Source organism: Nyctibius grandis, chromosome Z, assembly GCF_013368605.1.
Source record: "Nyctibius grandis isolate bNycGra1 chromosome Z, bNycGra1.pri, whole genome shotgun sequence".
In the NCBI taxonomy this organism is placed as follows: Eukaryota; Metazoa; Chordata; class Aves; order Nyctibiiformes; family Nyctibiidae; genus Nyctibius; species Nyctibius grandis.
The window spans coordinates 4,129,681-4,156,157 of NC_090695.1; the positions used below are offsets into that span (position 1 = coordinate 4,129,681).

The window sequence follows — 26,477 nt, forward strand, 5'->3', positions numbered from 1 at the left end:
CTTTCTTTAAAAACAAGAAAATTCTTTTTTTTTTCCTACTATACAAATTTTCTTGTAGTTTAATAATAAACTAGTATTCTGATTTATCACCAAATTTAGATATTACCTTTTTCTTGTTACCTCAGTGACTTGACTTCAGTTGCCTCTGAGAAAGGAGCCTCACTGGCTCACCAGCCCCCTAAAGCAAAAATGAGGGCTCTACAAAACTGAGAATGAGTATTACTACAGCACCAAGAAGGAAAATAATGGCTATGAACTTCCACCTACACTATTAAGCAGGATACCTTCTTAGATACAGAAACATTTGTAAATCTCCACCTTTGTCTTCCATGAAAGTGATATCACGGCTGAAATGGCTATTGACTTGACTCACACATCAAAGGTAATTTAATTTTACAGATCAGTCCAAAATGGATCTGTAGCTAATTTGAGTCTGGTGAAATATATATGGATTTTTTGTTTAAAGCTTTAAGGAAAAAAAATAAAAATCAATTGAGATGCTGAAAGCATTTATTCAATTTTCCTACAACAAGGTACAGTATTATCTTGTTGAACAACTGAACAAACTTGCTACTCAGCCCAAGAGATGCAGGACACCTTGTTCTTTTTTTTTTACTAGTACTAACAAAGCTCATAACTGATTTGAAACAGGTTAATGGGCATTTAATATCCAAAACAGATTTTCTAATACATGATTTAGAAAAAAACCCAAACAATGACCTACTCACCATTCTATAATAGGTTAAGATGATTCTGATCCTAGCCCATTTACAGCTGATCTGCTGTTTTTTTAAAGCAAAAAAGTAAAACTAAAAATTGAGAACTACAGAAAACAATTACTGTCATAGGAGGTCTGAACATAGTTATACACATCCAGTAGATCATAATGTCAACACCTGCTTTATGGAAGTGTCCTCTGTTCACCTACTCTTTAGAGATCCCATTATAATGTATTATTTTTGCACAAATTCCAGGAGTATGTTAAAAGGACAATTTTTAATCAAAAGGACCAAACCTGAACAGTTAACAGGAGTTAAAAACAGCTAAGCTGTCAGAAAAAAATGAGAGTTTATATAAAATAACAATACTTGGGGGAGGGCTGAAAAGTCTATGAATTACAAAGAAAACATTTATGAACTCACTAAACAATGTGGTTACCTTTCTGATAATACCTTACTGTGTGGGTTTTGTTCTGTTTTTTAAAGGAACAAACACAATGTAACTGAACTTACATAACTTGGGAAGGTAAAATCTTTTCCTCTCAAAAATCTGAAAAAGTGAAAGTGATTTGCATTCCTTATCAGAAATACTGGTCTTACTGGTTCAGTTCTAGCTCTTTTCATTTTAAAGCCTCTGTGAATAGAGAGGCTCGAACCTACCGTGAGGGTAAAAGGCACAGTTCAACAAGCTGCAGCACTGTCAGGCCTCAGTATCCCAATAACTAATTTGATCTACTAGTGAACCGTCATACAGCAAATAAACTTACCTGCTTTTCACACAAAGAAGGCACTATTATTTATACTTTTTAGGGCAATTTAGAAGTAACCACATTGATTTAATTCACAGCTCTTAGAACTTCCTTTTCAATTTTGCTTCCTTCCATGATATCCAATCAGATACAATACAATCATGCTTAACATAATCTTGATTTTTAACTACTGTACATCACTGAACTACAACATACTTAGCAGCTATAGAAAAGACTTGTTGTCTTTTAATTCTGTATCTTGATTTGTTATTTCAAGAAAATTACATGGGAAATCTATATATAGAGTAAAAGTTTTAGAAGCGTCTGAAATACTCAAATGGTGCTATGTTAAAACAATCCTTTACAAGTATTTTACAGAATCTGACATCCTATTATCATTAATTACAGAAAGCAATATACCCTTGGGCAGCGCTTCTACAGAGTTTACCAACATAAAATATGATGCCAAGATACTAATGAGAAACAAAGATACTGCATGTTAATTGGCAGCAAACACTGCAAGACTCAGTTTGATATAAAATGTCAGAGCTCATGAGTGAGCATTCAAGGCAAGAATGAACACTACCAAGTCAAACAGTGAACTCTGGACAGAGAGGAGCAAGATTAAAATATATAGCAAGTCTCAAACTTATTCATGCAAACATGAAAGAACCAGCACTTCTTGAATTCAACGAAACCATCAGTTTGATCTCTTGATGACTATTTCAGTCAATGACAAACTTTCCAAGGTTAGCCCCTGCACTACCTGTAGATACACACTTCAATTTCTCCCAGGCTTTATTGTGCATCTATTTGTAGACTTTGCCATCTAAAAGGTTTTCCCCTCCTTACTGTATCACTGAAGTAAAAAAAGAAAAAAAAAAAAGTACTATTACCAATTTTTCCAAAAGGTAGCCAGAACCAAACATGTCATCTTTATAAAGAGGGAATTCACAGACACGTGTTGCACGCATACTTTTAGGAAGGTCTCTTCCCTCAAAAAAAGGTGTCTCTACAAAAATATAGTTACTCCCATCATCTACAACTTGGTAGGTATTGAATCATTTTGTTTTTCTACTTTAAGCATCTATCTCCCATGTTCTTACATGAGTAACCTATTAAATCTTTGCATGGCATTTAGGTACAGAGGTGAGGTTCAAATATTGATATGGAAAAAGAATTAGATGTCTGTTTCTCAAGAAAACAATCAAGTGGAGGGAGGGTTGTCATCTTTACTACAAAATACAGCACTTCTGGCTAGCCCAGCCTCCTGGAAACGAAATTGAACACCTCCATGAACTCTATGTAACAATTTGAAACCAAGAAACTCTGAACAGAAACGCTCAAATTCTTGCAGGCAAAAGGAAAGATTTGGTTGGAGTCATGATTTAGTTTTCTTTAAGGTCATTGTATTGGAACATGAAATATTAAAGATTCTGAATATCTGCTTTCATATCTTATCGAAAACACTGAAGAATAGCCTATTTTAGAGAAAATCCACTGCTTGAATAAAAACTACACTCAACTGATTTCCATTCAATACACAGGCTCCATGAAGTTTTTTGTGGATTTAAAACAGATAGCCCTTCAGTATAAATCAGGTTATATAAAAAGGCAACATTTGCCTAAAATGTAAGTGTAATGAAATATAGAAGAACATTCATCCAGTATTTTTAATGTCAATTGTTGTTGAAACGTCAAATGGAGAAGAAGGACTCAGGCTGGTGCAAAGGGACAAAATTAGAATTATGGGACACATTTCACAGAAGAGTTTGTTTTCACAGTAAACAAAATTTCTTGATGATGAAGATATACCAGTCTACCGTTTTATATATTCAGTAGACTGGTTTTCTATCTACCAGTAGACTGGTTTTATAAAACCATCCATGACTTGTATGATTCTAGACTAAATGGAACAAACTTTCACAGTATAGTCGGTGTTGATTGCTTCACTTATCTCACTTTATAAGGTGGGATCACTGTTCTTAGCAGAATGCTAAAATACCACTTGGAACAGAGTTCTAGAGCAGACTGTGCATCACGGCATTGACGATAAAGAGCAATTCTGTACTTACGGGCACATGTTCTAAGTGATCTCAAAAGTATATTCTCCCACCTTTAACTTCAATGATTATAGAAATCGTTCAGGACTTATAAAACAGGATTTTCAAGTCACCAATCAGAAGACACACAAGTGACTGAAAATTTCATGACATGATGACTTTGGTTATTGAAAGACAAGGAAAGCTTTCTAGTTACCTTTTTTACAGTCTTGTCAGGTTCAAGAGCAATATCTGGAATGTTGGCATCCACCATGAGGGAAAATAAGTTCAAGATCAAGTTGGAATACCTAAGCAGAAGAGCAGATTAGGTAAAAAACTTTGTAAACTGTATGAAAGACATTGTGTAAACAACTTCATTTAAGAACAAAATCATCTTTATGTGAACTGGAAATGCTTGAGATAAGATGCATTCATAAGACTTTAGCTGAACACACTTATGTTAAAAACATAAGATACCTGATATTAGCACTAGAAGTTCAACCCTCAAACTGTCTCAAACTGCCAAAACTCAGACCGTTCTGGTTTTGTTATAATTTTCTAAAAATTGTCAGAACATTTATTCAGAGACATATCAAATATAAACTATTATTGCAGTCTACAACTACCTGAAGGGAGGTTGTAGTGGAGTGGGAGTCTGCCTCTTCTCCCGGGCAACTAGCGATAGGACAAGAGGACATAGCCTCAAGCTTCGCCAGGGGAGGTTCAGGTTAGACATTAGGAAGAATTTTTTCTCAGAAAGAGTCATTAGACATTGGAACAGGCTGCCCAGGGAGGTGGTGGAGTCACCATCTCTGGATGTGTTTAAGAAAAGACTGGACATGGCACTTAGTGTCATGGTCTAGTTGACAGGGTGGTGTCAGGGCAATGGTTGGACTCAATGATCCCAGAGGTCTCTTCCAACCTGAGTGATTCTGTGATTTCAAATACTGTAAGTTTTAATACCATTTTCTACCTCTAGTAGGACAAACACACTGGAATACTGATTATAACGTTATTTTTTATTAACAAGGATATCAGTGATACAGCAGGATTATATAAATTAGCATGCAAACAGCTGAAGTCTTCACAATCACAAGAAATGATTTTTCAAGTTGCTGCAAGGCCTTTTACCATAACAGTTGAATATAAGTGATTTAACCATACCGAAGACTACAGTTGCTCAGTTAAGCTGTAATAACACTGGTAGGCATGCTATACTTATGAAGTACAAACGTCATTTGTAACCATTAAAAAAGACAAGACAGAGTATAGTTTTCAGGTTTAAAGTGGTGTTGGAAGTACTCGCCAATCTTTTAAAGAATACCATTTTGCCCTTGCAGGAAATTAGCTGCAAGTTGCTTTTTGAAAGGATAATCTTCAAGCTGTTCAACATAAACTGAAACTTCCCTTCCTCTATAAAGAGATCTAGTCCCCTTTCAGAGACAAAGTACATAACTGACTTCAAAATCTGAAATACTGCTTTGCTAAGATTGCTAGGAGCTTCATAAACGATAGAAAATGAATTCTTAGCAGCAAAACTTGTTTATTAGCCAGCTGCTGAATATATATAAGCTGACAATTGCAAGGAGTACAAAGTATTTTAACTACACAAAAGGACTGCTTCATAGCCATATTTTTACAGATTAAATACTGCTCAACAAAAACCTCTCTAGAAAAACATAATTCCATCAAAAACTCTTGACACTTCATTATTAACTGGGATTAGCACCACCTAACACATTCCAATGAAAGTTTTAACCCTTTGTAACACAAACATTTAAAATAAACTGGGCGGAAATCTTTTTTGCCTAAATTGTTTCAGCTGTTCTGCTTCACTTTCCCAGGGGTGAGGGACTGGAATCAGGAAAATCACTTTTATCACAGATTAGAAGGAAGAAAGAAAGAAAAAGTTACACTACCATTTTGTTTCAGCTCTGGCTAAGAAATCTGGCAGTCAAGTTGATCTGGTGACAGGAACAGTCACCACAGGTTTTAATTAAATATTTTTCTACTTGCCTGAAACAAGCAAATCTCACTTTAAACACGCTTAAAGCTTACAGCTACATCCTCTCAAGTCTCTTCCTAGGTCATGGGTAGCTTCCATTGGTAGTTCTCCCTCTGAACTGACACAGAAGTCCAGAGCCTGAGTCCCTTTTGTTCTTGAACCACACAGGATAAGAGCTTATGAGCACTACAGGTTACTGGGGTCATTTAAATGATGGAGGTTTGTAAAAGAGATTTCAAAGGTCTAGGCATCATTGCAAGATGCCAGTTAAGAGCTGGTTCTGCTCCACACAACGAAGTCTTCTGGTTCTTGGTGCTTAAAGTAAAAGCACTGGAAGCAAAAGATCCTCTGAAGAACCTAATTAAGAAAAAAAAATTCAAGAAAAGGTAATTCTGGGGGGAGTATGGAGTGGGAAGAGACAAAAATTAGGAAAGAGCTGCTCACTACACTATGTGAAGGTCTCTCCTCTGCCCCTCACCCAACATTTCTTTAACTCAGTAATCAACTAAATGGCAGTCTAAGGATGAAAAAGAACTGATTAAGTAAACTTGTTAGCTGCCTGTAGGATCCTTGTCACATTTCACACATTTTTACAGAATTTATTTAAAAACTGGGACTTGACAAGAGAGGTAAGAGCTTCCTACTTTAGACAGTTGGCTGTCATCCTTCCCACAGGCAACATCCCTGGCAAATATGCCAAGATGTTCACAACTGGTCAACTGACAGCCCAAATTCATCCTAAAACTAAATATTTTGCTGAAACACCCGAGTTAGGAATCTGACCTGCAAAAAACAAACACCGTTGTCAGGCAAGTCATATCACTTGTCTTTGACATCTACATTACAAAGGCCAACGTACAGTTTGAACAGGAAGTGCTAAAAACAAGGAGGTTCTGTAAAAATTTATACAACAAAATAACTACTCCTACATAGGAGAGGCCTCGTATATACCAAGAAAGAAATACACATCAGACAAAAGTTCAAATTCTCACTGCTATCTTTTCTGAGAACAACAAGTTTTGTTTTTAAGTGCTTGATATCTCAAATATATGCACTCCTTTATGTATTTTTTCAACATTTACCAGCCCCTTTGCATATCAATGTCCTAAACCAACCAAATATTTAGGCTGCTGACATTGTAATACCCTGTTGAATTCGAAGCCATGAACTTCCACTACAAAGACAGGACAGGAAAGCATGCAGCTTTCTGCAGTCCCAAACCAAAGCACTGTTTACCTGGTCTAACTCAAAATTCCTAAGTTTAAAATGTGTTCACCTTTTCTGCAGTAGAACTTGGGACCCCTGTCCTGCCAGGACTCATCTCTTCTCAAGACTACATATCCTCCCCAATCACTATCATGTCCCAGTTAGCTATAATAAACTGTGGCACTTATTCTTCCAAAAGTATTTCCTCGCAGTCCAGACTCAAGCAAAACTGACCTGATCCCATCCAGTTTCACCTTTGCCCTTCCCTCTTCACCATCTACCTCCAGCTTTTAGAAGACTATCTAGACCCTGAACTGCCTAGCTACAACCTTTCCAAAGCATCAGCACTTCCCAAAGGCTGTCACAGCTTTCCACTTGTTGCCTATGTTTTTCATTCAGATCTATATGACCTCCTCTGTCTACTACACCACTGAGAACAGACTGGGGAAAAACACACTGGCTCCATCCTTACAGAGCGAATCTCAGCCCAAACTACAGCTTCTGTCCCTAGTTACTTCCTACTCCTTTGTCCTTATCTATGCCCACTAACTCAAACTGAACATAAAACTTCTCAGATGACTAATACAGGGGAAACCCTTATCTGGGAAGGAACAATACAATCTAGAACCTCACTCTGGAAAAAAACTCTCAAATGTTGCTGCTGGATTTTTCTCTGATGGATCATGCTGAGGATGTGTAAACTGGGAACTCTCGGAAGAAGGGAATGCTGACACACAACAGGACTTGAACATCGTTAAATAGGCTCAGTGTGTATAATGAAGGTGTAAAAGGCTGCTACAGCCCAGGTGAGAATGCAAGTTCTGCTGCCAGCCACAATCTGCCCTGCAGCACATTCAGAACGCAGAGGATGCTCCTTCATTACAGCACTGCTGACAAACACACACGACTGATTATCCTTCTTCAAAGAAGTGGAAGCATCTCCCCCACGCCCCCAAAAAAACCCAAAACCAACAAAAAAACACACACCAATGATCATATGCCAAACTGCGTCCAACCTAAAACAAGGAACAAAGCTATTTTCCCACTTATAAGCTTTAATTTTTTTTTAGTTGTTTTCACTGTGCAACACCCATTCCACCAGGAACGCTGAAACACTGAGATACAGCACCTGAAATATGTAGAGAACTGTCTATACCCCAGGGAAGTAAAGAAGAAAGAATAAACCACAAATTGACGGAGATGAAAAACAGAGTTTGCATTTTCTCTTAGCCATCAGAGGTTATGATTTCACACTACTTAGCCAGAAGAAGTATCTGTGAACGGGTTTGTGTCAACATGCAGAACTGTTAGAACTAAGCCACTCCACCTCTAATGATGAAGATTATTTGCTTATTGAAAAAAGAATAAATTCTAGTTCTAGCTGCCTAAAGTAAGCTATAGTAATACTAATATTATCCTATGTTATCTTTGTTGAAAGCCTTAAGAGACATTTATCCAAAACCATTTAAAAATACTTTCTTATTAAACTGAACAAATATTGGAGAGACTATAACTACAATCCCAGACATCAAAAATAAAACCATCTTGATTTACAGTTTAGTTTTATACCCAAATTGCTGCTATACTCCACACTTAATTATGATCTTTGTAGCAAATCATTATATAATTAAATGCAATGGATAATCCTTCACTGACACGACAAGCCTTTCCATTAGAACAGGTAAATTTAAACAATAAAAACAACTCAAGTATTTCCAAATAAGAAATACAATATTATGAAACAGTTTTAAGCAAAATTTAGAACAAGGAATATACATTAGCCTTTCTGATTGTTCTCTGAAGTCATGAATATTGTTTGCTAAAAACGTGTCACTGTTTTTCTATGCTGCTGAATTGCTTTTAACCCGTTAATAACGTTAGTTCATAAAGCAACTCCTTACCCTTTCTCCTTTTAAAAGTGAAGAACTACATGCAGCATTTTTATTTCATATCATTGACTGCCCACTTTTCATACTACATGCACTTTTCACATATGCTTTTTATATTACTGATTTTTTTCCACATACTTGGAGGTTTACATTATGGGATCTTGATATTAAAGTGAAATTCTTTCATCTCCATTGAAGATGCACTAAATCAAACCACTGGACAGATCAAGAGTGCTTACCTGTGTTCTGTTCAAACAGAACAAAGCTGAGCTCCTTGGCTCAGAAAGTTGACAGTAAGTAATAAAGTCACTGCAAAAGAATGAAGCTGGTTGCATGTTTAAAGGAGAGATCTGTTGGCCCGTAAATAAATAGTCTAAAGGTTTTAGCTGTCACAGTTCTGGACGTCTACAGAAACTGCTAACATACTTCATTGTCACTACAAGTAGATAATTTTTGTCCCATAGGACCTGAACCCAACTAAGCTTATACATGTGCCATCTTCTAGCCAAAGAATTCGATCGTCACTAATCTAAACTGGAGGATAAAGCAGCAAACGAGTAAAGAATTAAGGTTAAAAGGACAGTTACTTGATCATCAATAATCAGAGAAAAAGTTGCTTAAGGGCAAAAATATATCCAAAAAGCAAGATATAATTTAATACCCCACAGGAGTTATGAAAAATCTATTTCGGTTATCAAACAAGGAAAACCAGGGACCTTAACATGAAGGACAATTACATTCAAGCTCCACATCTCATTCCTTTGTTTTGTACACGTTCTTGTGTCTGCATTCAGACTTCAAACAAATTTTGAATTTTCAACAGAAATATTTTCCCCAGTTCATACACTCCTCTCCTGCTTTATGGTGGCTCTAATAAATTTTAGCATCAAAATAGTATTGTTACCTGCGGAGATGGAGAAAGGCTGTGTAGCACTGCTTACGGAACTCCTGGTACTGTTCACTCTGCGTGCCTCCCATGCCTTCCACCATCTCCTTATTCAGCTTCATTGGGGGAGGTAGAGGCTTAGGGTCCCGACCCAAAATATAACCAAAGTCAATGTGAAATAGTTTACCTGTAGAAGAAGGAAAGGCAAACATAATTACTTACTTCAACACTTCACATAGTATCAAGTCTTGATGCAAAAAAACACAATTCACTGTTTTCTGTAAGGCTTATAACTGTATGTTTTATATCTTCAGCTGCCAATTTGAAATTACGGGTTTAAAAAAGTAGAGCTGTTTTTAAATTCATTAAGAGTACTAACAAGCAAGATGAGCTTTTTTGCTTTCTTTTTTTAAACATGTGGAGTATATTCACAAAGACTGAATCAATGTTGAAACTGGTCAGCAGATATTAAATGCATGGTTACATAATAGATACTACTAATTCTTCGCACCTTCTTTAGAATTTGTTAGCAAATTAAAAAATTAATACACACATTGCACTGCTTTTAGTATCCCATTTGGTTGCTGTGGCATGAAAAAAGTTATTTTAGTTGTATGTGAAATTTAACAAAGGAAAAATAAGACTCATGATCCTAAGAAAGAACTTTTGAAGCCACTAAATACCACAGAAGAATTCCAAGCTGTTTCAAAATTCTTTAAGACTTGAGTAACATTAAAATTTATCAACAGTTTTCAAATACATTGAAGAAATGTAACAATCCTATTTTAAATACGCCAAAGTCTGTCTTACACTTTTTTAGTACTAAAATGCAAGAGTTATATCACTTGATCACTACCTGTCCCTTCTCAGATCAACTGACTATACCTAAAATGTTTCTGCAGCATTAAATTGACAAAAATTATGTACATCTCTTGCTTCAAATGCACAAGGCAACTTCCCTTCCTATCAAGAGCTTGTGTGCAGCCATGCTGTTTACAATATTGCTCAGATCTTTACTGAGGAGCATTCACTGTATTCCCTTTCAATAGTACTGAACCACATGTGAGATGCAACAGGTAGCAAAATGAACAACTGAAACAGCAGTAACTTCAAAAAACCCTACTAAAACATTCAGATAATCTGAAGATTAAATATTATATAAATATGCAAACAAAAAATGTTGTCAACAGAAATCAAAATACTACAATTCATAATTCTTAGGAAGTCAGTTTCTAGGAACATTCTCGACTCACTTCTTAAGTGGAAAGTATCGATTTATAAAGCAAAAAACAGTTTCTGAAAGTGTTCTGTAAACAAATTTTCAGTTTGAAATGCATAATTTAAACACTGACTTGGGTCATACCAGAGCTGCATTACAAAAAGATGGTAAGAATTCAGATATGCCAGGAAATATTTACACAAAAAAATTAAAAAAATATATATATAAAAATGAAATCTGATAAATTATTTCATTAGGACAGAGAGAAACCACATTCCTGCTCTGCTGTAATGAGGAATCAGGAAGTAAACTAACAAGTACAAAAAGGTGATGTGTGTTTGAACTGTTATGTAAGTTAAATGTTGCATCCACAGCAAGCTACCCAGTGACATTAACAAATTTAAGTCTTATATGACTAATTTATAGAAGAGAATGAAATGTAGACACAAGATGGAAGATCTTTTAAACAAGAATGTAGAAAATTATTAGCATGATTGTTATCTAGACAGTCACAGATAGCACAGAACATACACAGTCTTGCTTCAGAATTATGGAACTGAACAGCATTATGGACAGAGATCTGTTTGCCAAGGGGTATTTTAACCTGCAGCATCTGTATCCATTTTAATATTTTCCTAAGCTTAGGTGCTCAGCACTCTTGAAATAAATGGAACAGCCACTATTTTTCAATTAGTCACTCTTCTTGGACCATTTAATTGAATAATAATGTTCCATCATCAGAGAAGGCTGCTTGAGATCTGTCCTAAGCACTCTTCAACCCAAGACACAAATTCCATCACAGCCAATTTTCTAAGGGAGACCACAAGGATGCTTAATAAGCAGGCAAAGTATTCACTAGTTGATCAGTGCCACAACCATTATATTTTGCATACCTAATTGTGCTAAAAAAAAACCCAACCTTCCTTCAATAGTTTTTTCAAGCTGTTAGGAGGAGTTACTTTTAGAGATGGTTTTTGTACGTTAAGTTTTTGAAGTAGGCACTTTGATATATACACACACCCCCCACTGTTAAGTTATAAAAAATGTTTAATTAAAAAGTTTGGGGGGTCTGTTCTCTGTTCACTTATTTAAACCTGTCACCTTGAAGAGTCAAGAGACAACATCTTGAATAAAACAACAACTCTTGTGGCAGTAATTAAATCTTTTTTTTAGTTTGCTCTGGAGATAGGGAATGAGGCGATAATTAATAATTTAAATTGGTAACAGATGCATGTGAAACATTCAAAAACATTTTAATAGCTGACTGATAGGTGTTCATATAAATTAATTAGATATCAAATAGTTTACTTACACATTTTTAGGAATGAAGTATAAAAGTGTAAGATGAGGCCATCCCACATTAACGTTATAGCTTCCCTAGCTGTACTTCAAAATTCAGCAGATCTTTAGGCTGCCTCAAAACCTATGTCAAAAGCTTTCTTTTAAATACATTGAGTATATTAAATATTTTTCAAATCCCTGTACTAAATACAGACTTAAGTAATTTTCATTCATGCAGCTCCTCCAAGATCAATTAAGCCACCATACCATATTACAGAACATGGACAGAAGGCTCCCCTCGGTGCTTGCCTGAAGCTGCTACACCAGTAAAGACCGACCAGCCAACTTGAGGGAGTAGTGCAGTTTTAGAGCTTTCTACAGAGAAGCCTGACTTCTCCTCGAGGACTTAACTACATTTGGAACAAACAAAGAACAAGCCTGTCTTGGACAAATGAAATTGGTTGTATATTTAACACTGAAAATTAGGTGAAGCTATTATTATGTTAATAAATAATAAATTTCTCACGTTAATAAACATGATTATTTGAATCTCTTAATACTAAGATAAAAGGTCACAAGTATCTCAAGTGATCATCCCAAGTGAAATTTGTATCAGGGTACAACAATGAACATCCCACTTTCACAGTATTAATGAATGTGATAATTAGACTATCACTCAGTATAAGCTCTATTACAAGAACAAGCCTGGAGAAAGTTACTGGTATCCATTTGAGAAGGTGTAGTGCCAGAAAATACTACATAGTAGCAGAAGAAGCAGGATAAAACCGGGAACTGGAACACTCCAGCTCTAAATAAAGCAAATGTTATAGATTAAGTGAACTTTAAACGAAAAATATCACTTTGATCTAGAAATTACTGTACTGAAGACATAATTTTAAGAGAAGAAAATATATTTAATTAGAATTTTTCCTCTGTAAGAACTTACTTTCACTGTGAATAGCATATTGTCTCTTAACACAGCCATCGCTCCTGATTCGTATCTGTAAGGACGGAGGCAAAAGCTGCCAGCAACACCTTATGAATTTTTTTTTTGGGTAAACTCAAACATGTATTTTTCTTCCAAGAGCACAGCTCCTCAAAACACTACTCATTTGAAGTTTGTCAGCCTCAGGTATGACAATACTTAAAAAATAACCTTGCCTAGTAAACACAGCTGAAAACCAGTCTACAGGAGAATTAGCATCTTATTTGGGCAGCTGTTGAGTGAGTTTTTTAGGGCTGGAGTGTCACACAATTAGCAGTTTGTATGTGAAAGTTCAAAGTTATGTAATTTGGTTAATAAGAAGCATACCTTCCCAACTGAATTTAGAAGATGACTCTTGTAAACCTTTATTTCACAGAATGGCAGAGGTTGGAAGGGACCTCTAGAGAACATCTGGTCCAAATTCCTGGTCAAGCAGGGCCACCTAGAGACAGCTGCCTTGCCCGGGACCATGTCCAGACAGTTTTTGAGTATCTCCAAGGATGTCTCCATCCTTGAGACTCCAGGATATCTCTGCACAACCCGTGCCAGTGCTCTGTCATCCTCACTATGAGTAATAATTCATACTCATAGTGTGGTATTTATATACAATTATCACCTATCCTCCCAGTAAATTAGACTGCTTGTGAACTTTAGTACACTACTTCTTCTAAAGCCTTTGAACTTCTATGTTTTATAAAACAATTACATTTCCTTCATTCAATATACAGTGTTAGTGCCATAACACATACATTTTGATCTCTTAGACGATCATGTTTTTAACCTCAGCTTCTAATCCATCTTCTTCAGATTTATCATAGAATCATAGAATGGTTTGGGTTGGAAGGGACCTTAAAGATCATCTAGTTCCAAACCCCCTGCCATGAGCAGGGACACCTTCCCTCTAGACCAGGTTGCTCAAAGCCCCATCCAACTTGGCCTTAAACACTGCCAGGGAGGGGGCAGCCACAACTTCTCTGGGCAACGTGGGCCAGGGTCTCACCACCCTCACAGAAAAGAATTTCTTCCTAATATCTAATCTAAATCTACCCTCTTTCTGTTTAAAACCATTCCCCCTTGTCCTGTCACTGCTTGCCCTTGTAAAAAGCCCCTCTCCCGCTTTCCTGTAGGTTCCCTTCAGGTACTGGAAGGCTGCTATGAGGTCTCCCCAGAGCCTTCTCTTCTCCAAGCTGACAGCCCCAACTCTCAGCCTCTCTTCATAGGAGAGGTGTTCCATCCCTCTCATCATCTTCGTAGCCCTCCTCTGGACTCGCTCCAACAGCTCCATGTCCTTCTTATGTTGGGGGCCCCAGAGCTGAACACAGTACTCCAGGTGGGGTCTCACCAGAGCAGAGTAGAGGGGCAGAATCCCCTCCCTCGACCTGCTGGCCACTCTGCTTTTGATGCAGCCCAGGATGTGGTTGGCTTTCTGGGCTGCAAGCACACACTGACAGCTCATGTTGAGCTTCTCATCAACCATCACCCCCAAGTCCTTTTCCTCAGGGCTGCTCTCAATCCATTCTCCGCCCAGCCTGTATTTGTGCTTGGGATTGCACTGACCCACAGGCAGGACCTTGCACTTGGCCTTGTTCAACTTCATGCGGTTTGCACAGGCCCAGCTCTCAAGCCTGTCAAGATCCCTCTGAATGGCATCCCTTCCCTAAAGGGCTCTTAATTGTTAGACATGCTTATAAATTAAAGACAAAACTGGACTTTTCATTTTGTTTTACAACTGTTCCTGAATGCCTGCTAAATCATATGGGTGAGGGTTTTTTGTTTGAGTCATGTTTTAAACTAAAAGAGAAGTTAATTAAGACAACAGATGAAACATATTGCATCCTCTGAGCCTCTTACATTCTTGTAAGCCTAGATATAAAGGCCTTGGATTTCTAAAATTTAGACACTGAAACCATCAGACACCTACTTAGAAATCTGAGTTCCTTACAAAAATGGGGGATTTTAGGCATCTGAGAGAACAAAACATAACAATTCAGGAAATACCTCAAGACGACTGACAAGTACGCATGAACTTCCTGCCCTGTTTTGAGGCTAAGAGCAGGACTGTGTGTAGGCACCTACATACAGTTCAAGATACACAACTTTGGACAAACATTTCTGATATTGAAAGTGGCTCACTTCTCAAAGTCTAAAAGATGACTTTAGCATTCTTTCAGGAAGCAGGAAAAATCTCTGCTGGAAAGACCTCAAATAGAATCTCTCACTTTAAAAACCAGTGCCCTAATAATCACTCTCCACTCCCTGTTTAAGCTATTTTAGTGTACAAAAAGCAAGACAAGGCGTTTACTGACTGAAGAGGATGTTTCCATGAATATGCAATAATGCAGCATGCACACACAAGATTATTTTGTTCAAAACCTAAAAGCTGACACTGTTGTGCACTTTTATTTTTTTTAAATTTTATGAAGTTGACTACATTTTTCTACTGAACACCTGGTTTTCTAACGTATGGAATAGAGAGGACAGGCCCTTGGACAGTTCAAGGAAATGGCATCAAACATGGAAAGCTCCCCTGACTAGCAGTCAAGGCATGAGGGATTTTAAAGTCCATCTGAGTTCTTTTCAGCCTTAAGAGTGAAGTGATCTTTGATGAAGTAAAGCATTGACTTGTGGAGACTAAAAATTGATATCTGGTGCTTGCAATAGCCAATAATATCCGACTGCAGCTAGAGAGGCTGATCTGTCCATCACTTTTACTGCTAATGTTCAGATTTTAGTACAGAAGAAAGTTCCTATATAGCAGCACAGAAATTGTTTTATTTCACCAGAGGACTGTTAGGAAAAGCTACTGAAAAACTGCACAGAACTCTGAAATCCTTAAACAAAACGTGGAAGGCAAAGCAAGTTAAATGCAATTACTAAAATAAAGTAAGGCTGGTGGCAATCGTTTTTTAACAGGTAAGAAAGCCTTACAAATTATTCCAAACTTATCTGTTCCCACTTTTGGGAAGAGGGGAAAAAAAACCTCCAACCAATACACAAAAATCCCCAAGTTCTGAATTTCAATGTATTTTCTGTAAACTGCAACTGCCACTATTATTTTAACCTAGCTTACATAGAAAAAGTACAATTTAGTGACTCTTTTAACTGAATTCCTATTTTAAATTTGAAGCAATAGGATAAAAATTCCTCTGATGAAAGCCTGTGGATGAAGGGATAGATGGGGTCCTTTCCTGGCTTTCCCAGCAAATTCTGATGCTACCGTCAAAATTTCTCCTTTGCTAACAGAGCACTGCACAAGGGAAAAAAAATCAGAATGCCTAATTTATTGCCTAACATTTTCATCAGCTACATGTTACAACTTTTCTAAGATTACACAAAAATGGAAGAAAGTAGTATGAATTGTTAAGGATTTACTCAGGATACGGATTTTAAACCCAGCATGCAGCAACAGCTGGAAGTAAAGTTTATCATTGTCATCCATATAACGGATAAGGGCCCAGCTTGTGCTAAGCATTTTAATTTTTCCCCCTCACACCTCAAGCTGTCCATTCTCGAAATACACTCCTTGGAGGCATATTGTAAGGAAAAAAAAAAAAAAAATGTCAGATACGTATTGTTAAATGAGAAATACTGCTCAAGATACCTATAAGAGAAAATGTTTTAGCACACCAACAGCTAAAAGTTTATATTCTCTTTGCTAGGCATCATGGAAACTGGAGTTGCAGACAGAAACCTAAAGGATAACAGTAAGTGGTAGTTCTGTTTTTTGGGTTGTTTTTTTTTTTTTTAAAAGGATGTACCTCCGACAAAACCAGTAACATTTAAAATGTATTTAAAAATTCAACTGCACTGTACATACTATAGAAGATCGCAACATTAATAAGTGTATTTATCAATGTACTTATCTAAGCACTGATATAGAAGCAAGGTTTGAATGCTATAGTTTTTCCATTTTTGTCATCTTCAAACCTGCTTTGGGATAGATGGTTTTAAGTGAAAAGCACTGAAAGTACAGACACATGGTGTCATCTCACACACGGAACTATTCAGATCTTTGTTGTCTTACCTGACAACCCTTTCTAACTGAGACTAAAGAATAAAACAGATACCAATCGGTGAACTTCACACTGAAAACAGACCACAGCCCCACCTCTTAAGCATTAAATGAGAAGACAGTCCAGTTCTTTCACTTGTCTACACATGGTATCTACACAATATTGAGGGCACCCTCAGTAAGTTTGCAGACGACATGAAGTTGGGTGGGACTGTTGATCTGCTGGAGGGTAGGAAGGCTCTGCAGAGGGATCTGGACTGGCTGGATCGATGGGCCACGGCCAAGTGTATGAGGTTCAACAAGGCCAAGTGTCGGGTCCTGCACTTGGGTCACAACAACCCCACGCACCGCTACAGGCTGGGGGAAGAGTGGCTGGAAAGCTGCCTGGTGGAAAAGGACCTGGGGGTGTTGGTCGATGGCCGGCTGAACATGAGCCAGCAGTGTGCCCAGGTGGCCAAGAAGGCCAACAGCATCCTGGCTTGTATCATCAGAAATAGTGTGGCCAGCAGGACTAGGGCAGTGATCATCCCCCTGTACTCAGCACTGAGGAGGCCACACCTCAAATACTGTGTGCAGTTTTGGGCCCCTCACTACAAGAAAGATACTGAGGTGCTGGAGAGAGTCCAAAGAAGGGCAACGAAGCTGGTGAAGGGTCTGGAGCACAAGTCTTCTGAGCAGCAGCTGAGGGAATTGGGGTTGTGCAGTCTGGAGAAAAGGAAGCTGAGGGGAGACCTTATCACTCTCTATAACTACCTGAAAGGAGGTTGTAACGAGGTGGGTGTTGGTCTCTTCTCCCAAATACCAAATGACAGGACGAGAGGAAACGGCCTCAACTTGTGCCAGGGGAGGTTTAGATGGGATATCAGGAAAAATTTCTTCACCGAAAGGGTTATTGAACATTGGAACAGGCCGTCCAGGGAGATGGTGGAGTCACCATCCCTGGAGGGATTTAAAAGCTGTGTAGCTGTGGTGCTTAGGACATGGTTTAGTAGTGGACTTGGCAGTGCTGGGTTACCATTGGACTTTATGATCTTAAAGGTCCTTTCCAAACAAAACGATTCTATGATGCTAAAAGCAAATGTGGTTTTAAAGTTCTGAGCCCTCAGTCTTTGATCTGCCCTCAGATATTAATAACCTAATTTTATCCATGTAGCAATTTGCTCTACTGCTACAGAGCAATTTCAGGTGCAGAGTTCAGATCAAAGTGCCTGTGTTCAGGGAACCTATAACGGGAACTTGAATTTACAGGTAGGTCCCTATAAAGGTTATTGAAAGATTAAGCTGGCCAGTCATTAGGGTAAGAAATAGTTGCTCAGACCCACACATGCAGTGCTACTCATGAATGCCACTTGAATGTCTCAGAATATCCAAAAATACCTACACATAGCCTGCAAATATGACAGGACCTTTGTGAAACTTTTGTCCGTCTATAAAACAAGTTGATGTCATTAAGATATCTCAAATGGGTCAGGGGACTTCACTTGTCTATCATAGCTGGAACGCTACCAAAGCTCTAATGATGACTGTACTGACTGTCTAAGACTTTAAAAGGCTTAGCAAACACGAAGACATCCATATCTGAGCATTGTATGAATAGCTATATCCCAACTCCACAATCAAAACCAGAGTGGAACAAATGCAGAAGAAAGTATTTTCAAGGGAAGGCATGACATAATTGAAACATACTAGTATAACACATATTGCATGCAAGTTAACCGAACATGCTACATCTCGTTATCACAGTCCAGCTCACAACCATCCAGCTCTTCCTTCCAAGGCAACAAAGGGCACATTAGCTGGTAAGTCAGATACTGGCATTAATATATAAATCAGACAATAATCCTAGAACAAGGTTACTTAAAGCTGGGTATTCAGCTGCAAAACAGTGTCTCGTTATTTACAAGTGCCAGTAATATCTGCTATTATAGATCTGGAAACAAGAAATTAAAACATACAGCAATGATAACATTTCACCTCCAGGAGAAGTAGGAAGTTGAAAGTTCTCAGAGAAAATAAATATTCCTGTAACACAAAACTGACTATATAATGTGACATTCAGGTTACAAGCTAAGGCACATTTACAAAACTGATGCAAGTATTCTTGTATTTTTTAACATTACTGACAGATGAGGATGTTATGGCTGAAGGTTCCCTGTATCTCTTTCCAAACAAACTTCTACAGCTACCCTGGAATTATACAGGCATGTAAAAATCTGAAAATCTAGATTTCTTGTTTAAGACTACTTAAAAAAAAAAAGTCACCCTACTTCTTGAATTAGGGGCATAATATCGTCATGAAAGATAGAAGAAGTTATTTCACTCAGATAACAGACATTCTCATTCTATAGAACAAAAAAAACCCACTTCTAATGTTGAGTGGGAAACAATTTGTTTTTATGAACTTCAGTATCTATTGCTTAATATTTAAATTATACCATATCTATTACAAGGATAGACATCTGTATGTTGGAAGATGATGCACCAATTCTATTAGAAGGAGTCCAACACAGATGTGGCTACATCCACCAAACTAACAGGTAGAGCTGGAAAAGGTAACGATATATATTGCCATATAAATCTAAGAAAATTATGTGAGCCCACAGCTGGTACTCAGCATTCTTTACCTTATTGGAAAGCTTCAATTCATTAAATAAATATAATCAAGAAAGGATGCATATATGGTCATATAACTTTGAATAACGGTACTTACAGCTTCCATTCTTCAAGAGAAGAATGAAGTTGGCTTTTTCTAACTTAAGTCTAAGGGATTCTCAGTAGCAAGAAACAAGCCTTTGTAGTATTTGGAACATAACAGTTTCTCTCAATAGCTTAAGAAACCTCTCTCAGTACGTGATAGAGCATCTGTAGCAAATTAAAAGTTTCAGACTCAGAATGTACCGTGGATATGCGCTGCCCTCTGCTGTACTGCTTAAATTCTTCCACCCAGCCAAACAGCCATTGTGCTGTTACTTGTTAACATAGACAGGTAAGACGCGCTTTACCCCAAATCAAACACTGAAATACTCTGAGCATGTAAGCAGTGCTTGCTATGGGAAGATTTACACCCATCACCTTAGAAAAATAACACAGACCTCTCAAGACAGATTTTTAAATGCCCATTTGTTCATTTCCAAGCAGGTAAGGAAAAATACACTTGCTTTAGTTGTTCCCTCGTGTGCTTAGAGCAAAACCTTTTACCCTAATCAATGCCCAATGGTTAATTCTCTACTCTCTCACACAGAGTACGCTGACTGAAAGTAACATATGCTTCAGCCTTACCCGTAAACTAACAAGCCTTCCAGATGGATGTGCCTCTTTTTGCCAAATAACATTTTTTGTTTACATGTTTCTCATTCAATAAACGTTTCACTACTATAAACACTTAACCACAACTCCTAACTCTTCATCACTATGTAACAACAGTATTCAAGGCATCAGAACTCCTAGGGGAAGCTGTAGTTCAAAAGCAAGCAAGCAAGCAAAAAAAATAAAAACCAACCAAAAAAAAAACTCCAAAAAAGTTTTCCCCTACAAGAAATGTTTTTGTTTGTTAAAACTTTGTTCACGCAGCTACACAGGAACTCATTTTCAAGGAAAACACTTGAATTTCCCTTCGCCCCAAGGCATTGATTGTAATAGTTGCAGTAGCTTTATTTTCAAATCTTTCACTTCCTCTAGCAGAGAAATCTTCTATTTATCTTGAATCACTAGAATTACTCACTCTACCAGGTCTGTTATTAATCTATACAGATGGCAACAAAAAATAAGATTTAAAAAGTTAAAACAAGTTAGGGAGAATCAAAACGCATATCTGCTATTTTGAACTATTAAGATACATCGGTTTTGCTGCGAACTAAAGGATATATTTAATTAAACAGTAACTTCTACTACTTTCTCTCCCCCAGCTGTGAATTTGTAATGAACAGGACACTAAAGAGTCTATTACCTTCTTTGTTTTCAGAGAAGGCTTAAAAAATATATATATAATCTCAACTGGAGATGAATGGTCCAGCCAAGCTCAGGTTAATTACGAAATACTTGGGTTTTTGCTGTACAGTGGTTTGGCTTCATCGAGAACACAAGATTCAGGGGGAACAGAAAATGCTGAAGTGAATCCTGCTCTGACAGGTTTCACATGACATTCCAATTCTGAGACATATCATGTAAGTATCTTAGAAAAACATACAAACTTGGAAAGCTCACAGAACCACTTTGCTTAAAAGAAAAGTCAAATCTGAGACAAGAATTTGCATGGACTTATCAGTGAAGTCATCAAGATTATACCTAATTCCGTATGACTATTGATAATACTTGTCTAAACATCTGCTCTATTTGGAATAGCATACATAAAAAAAGCAGAATTATTTGACAACTATTAAAATACAACTGGCATCCAACTAGTAGATCTTGAATTTTCTATCTGATAGCATGTTAAGTAAAGCTACTGAAGAGGAATGTAACAATTTAATGAAAAATTAAATGGTTTGATAAAGAACAATTAGGATACTTGGGGTTAGAGTTACTTTATAAATATTTTTTAATGTATCCTTTTTTTCAGCTGTGGACCAAGAGTTCTGAAAAAAAACCCATAATTATGATTTTAGCCAAGTTTAAGATAACAGTGAAATGTCTCTTGGTCTTAGGTAAAGGCAGTCAAAGTTTCCATATATTAAGTCCATGCTACTTTCAAAAAAGGTAGCATCACTCAATAAAATTGTGTTTAACAAAAAACAACTTACAGGTTCAGCTTTCAGTGCAAAAAATGTGGTGGTGGAACACAGGACTGTACAATAAGTCAACTGAAAATTATACAAAAACCCCAGTGTTTATAAACATGCCTGTGTTTAGGTGAAGCTAGACTTCCATTACCTACAGATGTATAAATGGCTCTTAAATTGATATAAAAACCACATATCAGATACACATTATATCATATCTTGCCTACTAATGTGTTTAGAGAGCAATTAATCTACTTGCTTTCTTATTCTTCAACTGCCACTTCACACTACTAATAGTTTAAACATGAACTTTGATTCACTGGATCAATTACCTTAGATGGGACAATATAACTTTACATTTAAATATATATTCTAATCTACAATACTCAGTGTGCTACACGCAGAAGGAAAATGGAGCAAAACAGTACTAACACATTAGAAATTAAACAACTGTTGTTATAAAATTATACTGCTAAAAAGAATTACCTGTTTTTGTTAGCAAAAGATTATCCAGATGTCTATCTCCAACTCCAAGGATGTAAGTAATCACACAATAACCAGCTGTAACAAGTAAATTGTAAACATCAATGTAAGTACCTTTCCTGGAGAGCAACAAGTTCCACACAATTAACAACAGCATATGACATTACCTTACTTCTTGTTCACAAATAATAAATATACCATAGAGACTTGGGGCAGGGGTGGTGCTGGTGAAGAATAATCAAGATTAACAGCTCTAAGAAGAACATTTGAAGTAATAAATTAAAACTCTGAAGTTTACCCAATAGTGCCTAGATTTTCATTTCTTTCTACACAATTATGTTCCTAACACTAAAAGCTTAAATTCATTCAATATTGGGATCAAGATACTTTAAAGGAAGAGGAAGTATTTTGAAAAAATGAATATACACATTTTGAACTTAAGGTATTTTAAGACTACGACTGTAAACAAGCATTAGATATTGATACGAATCTGAATGTATACGTCAGCAGTATTCACAAGCTGAACAGTAAGCCAGGCAGTGATAAATAAATTAGAACTAATGCGAACTGTTTTAATTCTTACTTTCACCCACCAACCAGAACAGTTTGAAGCAGCTCCGAAGACTGCATCATCAGAAAGGAAAGGGGAAAGGAGAAGATACTGTGGAGCAACAACTGAATAACTTTTTTTTTTTTGTAGAATAAAGTTACTTTTAATTTAATGGACAGGAACTGTGACATTTTAACATTGCCATCAGTTTACTGATCAAGAACTACACTACCACTTTTTCTTCTTATCCAAATGGAACAAGAAGTTGAATGCAGCCTCACCCCCAAAAAACCTTGATGTTCTAAAAACAAATTAAAATTTTCTACCTGAAATACAGGTGGTTTATTATTGTATAAATGCTTTACATCACCCTCAATTATAAAGACTCCAACTTGTGATGTAGAGGGGGCAGAGGTAAGATTATTGCTAGAAAGCAAAGAGTTTTTAAGTTCTAGTCTCCTTTAAGAAGAACATAAAGAGGGCTGAGGAGAGGAATTGTGTATGACATGCCAGGCTCAAAACTATTCTTTTCACAGGGATTCTGACAGCAAGTAATGCACAGTACCCTATCTGCAATCATCTAAACTGAAATGTCTTAATACCTCATCTACCTTTTCTTTTATACCTCAGATATGAAGTTACCAACTGTAAGACTGTAACTTACCACAGCTCTTAACATATGTGTCCATCACCTCTGCACTTATTCCATGAGGGCCAGTCTCACTAGGTGCATGTTTTCTGAAGAAGTTCTGGAGGAGAATTCATCAACAAATTTAGTTATTCCACATGATCTGAAACAGGATCTTTAGAACTGGTAGAAAAAAAGATTTAAATCAAGACCACAAATAGCCGTTATTACCACTTGTTAAACCAACAATTACTCCCCAAAAACCTAATAAGATCTCATTTAATTTTGTATCACTTTATTTTCTGTCTTAATCACCATATTCTTATACTCAATAGAAACAGATGTGAAGTTCAAATTGAAAAGCAGTTTTCTTTATTAATGGCTTCAGAAAACTAACAAGCATTAAAAAGTTACTAATTAATAACCATGAGTGCACAATACTTCCACAGGAAACTGTTTATGCCAAAACAGCAAAAACTAGAACAGGACTAACAGTTCAGATTTGTAACTATATTTGGGACACACACTCTTACAAGGTTTATCATCACCATGTGTCTCCATATTCCACAATACAACCAAACACTACTGAGTTTAAAAGGAAAATTTAAGTCATCAAATTGAAATTTCATATTTCCTGTGAAATACGGACAGGGCCAAAACAGTCCTTCTCACTATTCAGAAGAAAAACTGGGTTTTTCTTGACTGAGATGAAAGACGGGTAAATTATATCCAAGCCTAAGCACAAGTTTCTTCCACTAAGCAAACATAAAGGTAAGCAAGCACTGGAAGAGGAGCTTTGTAGGCATCTGGATGATGCAAGTGACCAAAATCCTCATGAAAAAGTGAAGGGAGTCTTAAAAAAGAAAAGGAGATACTGAAGGAAGGTACCTGCAGGCTATTCAAGAAGGTTTTGCTTGAAAAGCAGTCCTGTTGTAACATGTATCAGAGTTTTAAGGACTGGAGAAAGTGTTAAACATCTTTGCTTACAGAGGAACAAGCCCTTCTGAGATATATTTAAAAAGCTGACAGAGTAGAAAGATTCTGTTAATTAAAATACCTAAGCAAAACGTGGAAGGAAATTTTTAGCCAGCTAACATGGTACTAGAAAGATCTACTTTCAGTGCTCCAAAATATTACATGATGTAAAAAAAAAAACCAAACCCCAAACCAAACAAACAGAAAAACTCCAAAAAAACACACACCAAAAAAAAAAACCTCTCCCCCCCAAAAAAAATCAAGACTTCAGACCACTCAAATGCTAAACTGTGGAGAATGGAAGTGAAATACCTCAAAAATGCAAACTGTAGTTTCAAGATTGTTTATAGAAGGTAAGTAACATTCAAACATCAGAACATTTTTTCTTTCCTGCAGATCTGCATTACTAGCAAATATTAGATTTCTTGTTTTTTAATCTTTAGATACAGTGCCCATCTTTATAAAAGTGGCTGTGACACCCAAAATGAACATTTACAAAAAGAATAAATCAAACTTTCACAACACCGAAAAATGCTCATTTAGTTCCTATTTCCTTAGCCTACAATGCCCAGCTATTTTATCATGCTTTGTAGCACAGAAAATCTGGGCTCTATAAAGTATTTTGCCATTGATCTGTGAAGTAATCTTAGATCACATTCTTTTGGCGTCTTGTCTATTTAGATTAGCAGTTCTTCACAGGAAGAATTGCTCCTTAAGTCTGCATAGCAACTAAAACAACAGGGAACCTATTTTAGATTGCAATATGATGTTATAAGTAATCTTATGTTATTGGAATATGATGTTATAAGTAATTGCAAAATGACAACTTCACAAGCATTTCTAAATATATTATTTTATAAAAACATACAATGGACTAGAATATAAATAGTACACTTCCAAGATTACAAAGGATTGCCAAGAAAACACTTTATAAACTGTACAGTTATTGAATGAGTAGATGTAGCTTATCACAATCTTTACGGAATGGGAAGTTCAAAAAACTTAACGCAACTTGATGCTGGTCATTGTCTGGTTAATGATAAGTATTTTTTTTTTAAATGATAAGTATTTGATATGCTTATTTGTTAAGCAAATGATAATGACATGATATTCAAAATACGGAGATTAAAAAATGCTTATAAGTAGTTTATAGTAGCTGGGAGCTATTTGCTTTGGCTCCCAGTTACTGAGCTATGAACAAATATGAGCTTCAGTATCAATTACAAAAAAGTGAACAAAGGTACTGAAATCTAACATAAACATGCTGTGTTTTCATTAAAAAACTTATTAGCTATATATCTCATGTGGCAATTTGTTATGTTTTTATCTAGCCGTATTTATCTCAACCAGCTGAGCTCTGCTACCTAGCTTGTGTGCTGTGCTTGAAACTACCATGAACTTTGTGTGCCACTATTGAGTTATGTGTCCCTACTCAATTCCACGACAGTTATAAAAAGTTTGCTAAGTAAAAAAAATAATTAAAAAAAAAAAAAACAAAACACACAGTATCTATACATCCACCACAACAGGGAAACAGACTTCAGAAATTATACGGACAAACTATTTAGCTATTCTATCAAAAAAAAAAAAAATGATTAAGACATACTTTGACAAATATCAAACCAAAATTACTGAATGAATGACAGAAACACTTTAAAACAAAACAGCACAGAAAAGTGTCATGCATCTTCTATTCCTCATTACAGCAAAGCCAGAATTTCTGTATCAACTAAATTACACTTTAATTATTCAAATGTCGTTACTTTCAGGACATGAGATACTCATGTGGTGATTTAAGTATACTTTTTTAAAGTAAAACATCTGCTGTAAATACCCTTATGTTTCAAGCTGTAATTTGTCTTCTAACAACAGATACAAAAATCATTTGAGAGACTGAAGACTTTAGTATGAGATCTAAGCCTGCAATTTATACTGTTTGATTAGAAGACGACTTAAAAGTCCCCCATCACGTACCTGTATACTTTCCTCAGTAGCAAGAACTTCTGCAACTGGTACTGACTGAATGAACTGCATGAAGCCTGTGACAGAAAACAACCAAAAAAAATACCTCCAATCCATCGAAATTTCAAGCTACTCTGTAACGCGTGTTTATTAAAGAGCAATACTAAT

The 26,477-nt window shown here is 36.5% G+C and overlaps 1 protein-coding gene across 2 annotated transcripts in view; it reads right to left on the reverse strand.

Moving 5' to 3' along the window:
• The window catches only part of PIK3C3 (phosphatidylinositol 3-kinase catalytic subunit type 3), a 76,771-nt gene that overhangs the window by 17,826 nt on the left and 32,468 nt on the right, over positions 1–26,477 (reverse strand). For both annotated transcript variants that reach the window (XM_068422470.1, XM_068422469.1), the window contains 5 exons: positions 26,322–26,386; positions 23,409–23,493; positions 22,198–22,272; positions 9,515–9,683; positions 3,728–3,818 (listed from right to left, as the gene is read on the reverse strand). In XM_068422470.1, the coding sequence (XP_068278571.1) occupies positions 3,728–3,818; positions 9,515–9,683; positions 22,198–22,272; positions 23,409–23,493; positions 26,322–26,386 (485 nt within the window). The remainder of the gene's footprint in view (positions 1–3,727; positions 3,819–9,514; positions 9,684–22,197; positions 22,273–23,408; positions 23,494–26,321; positions 26,387–26,477) is intronic.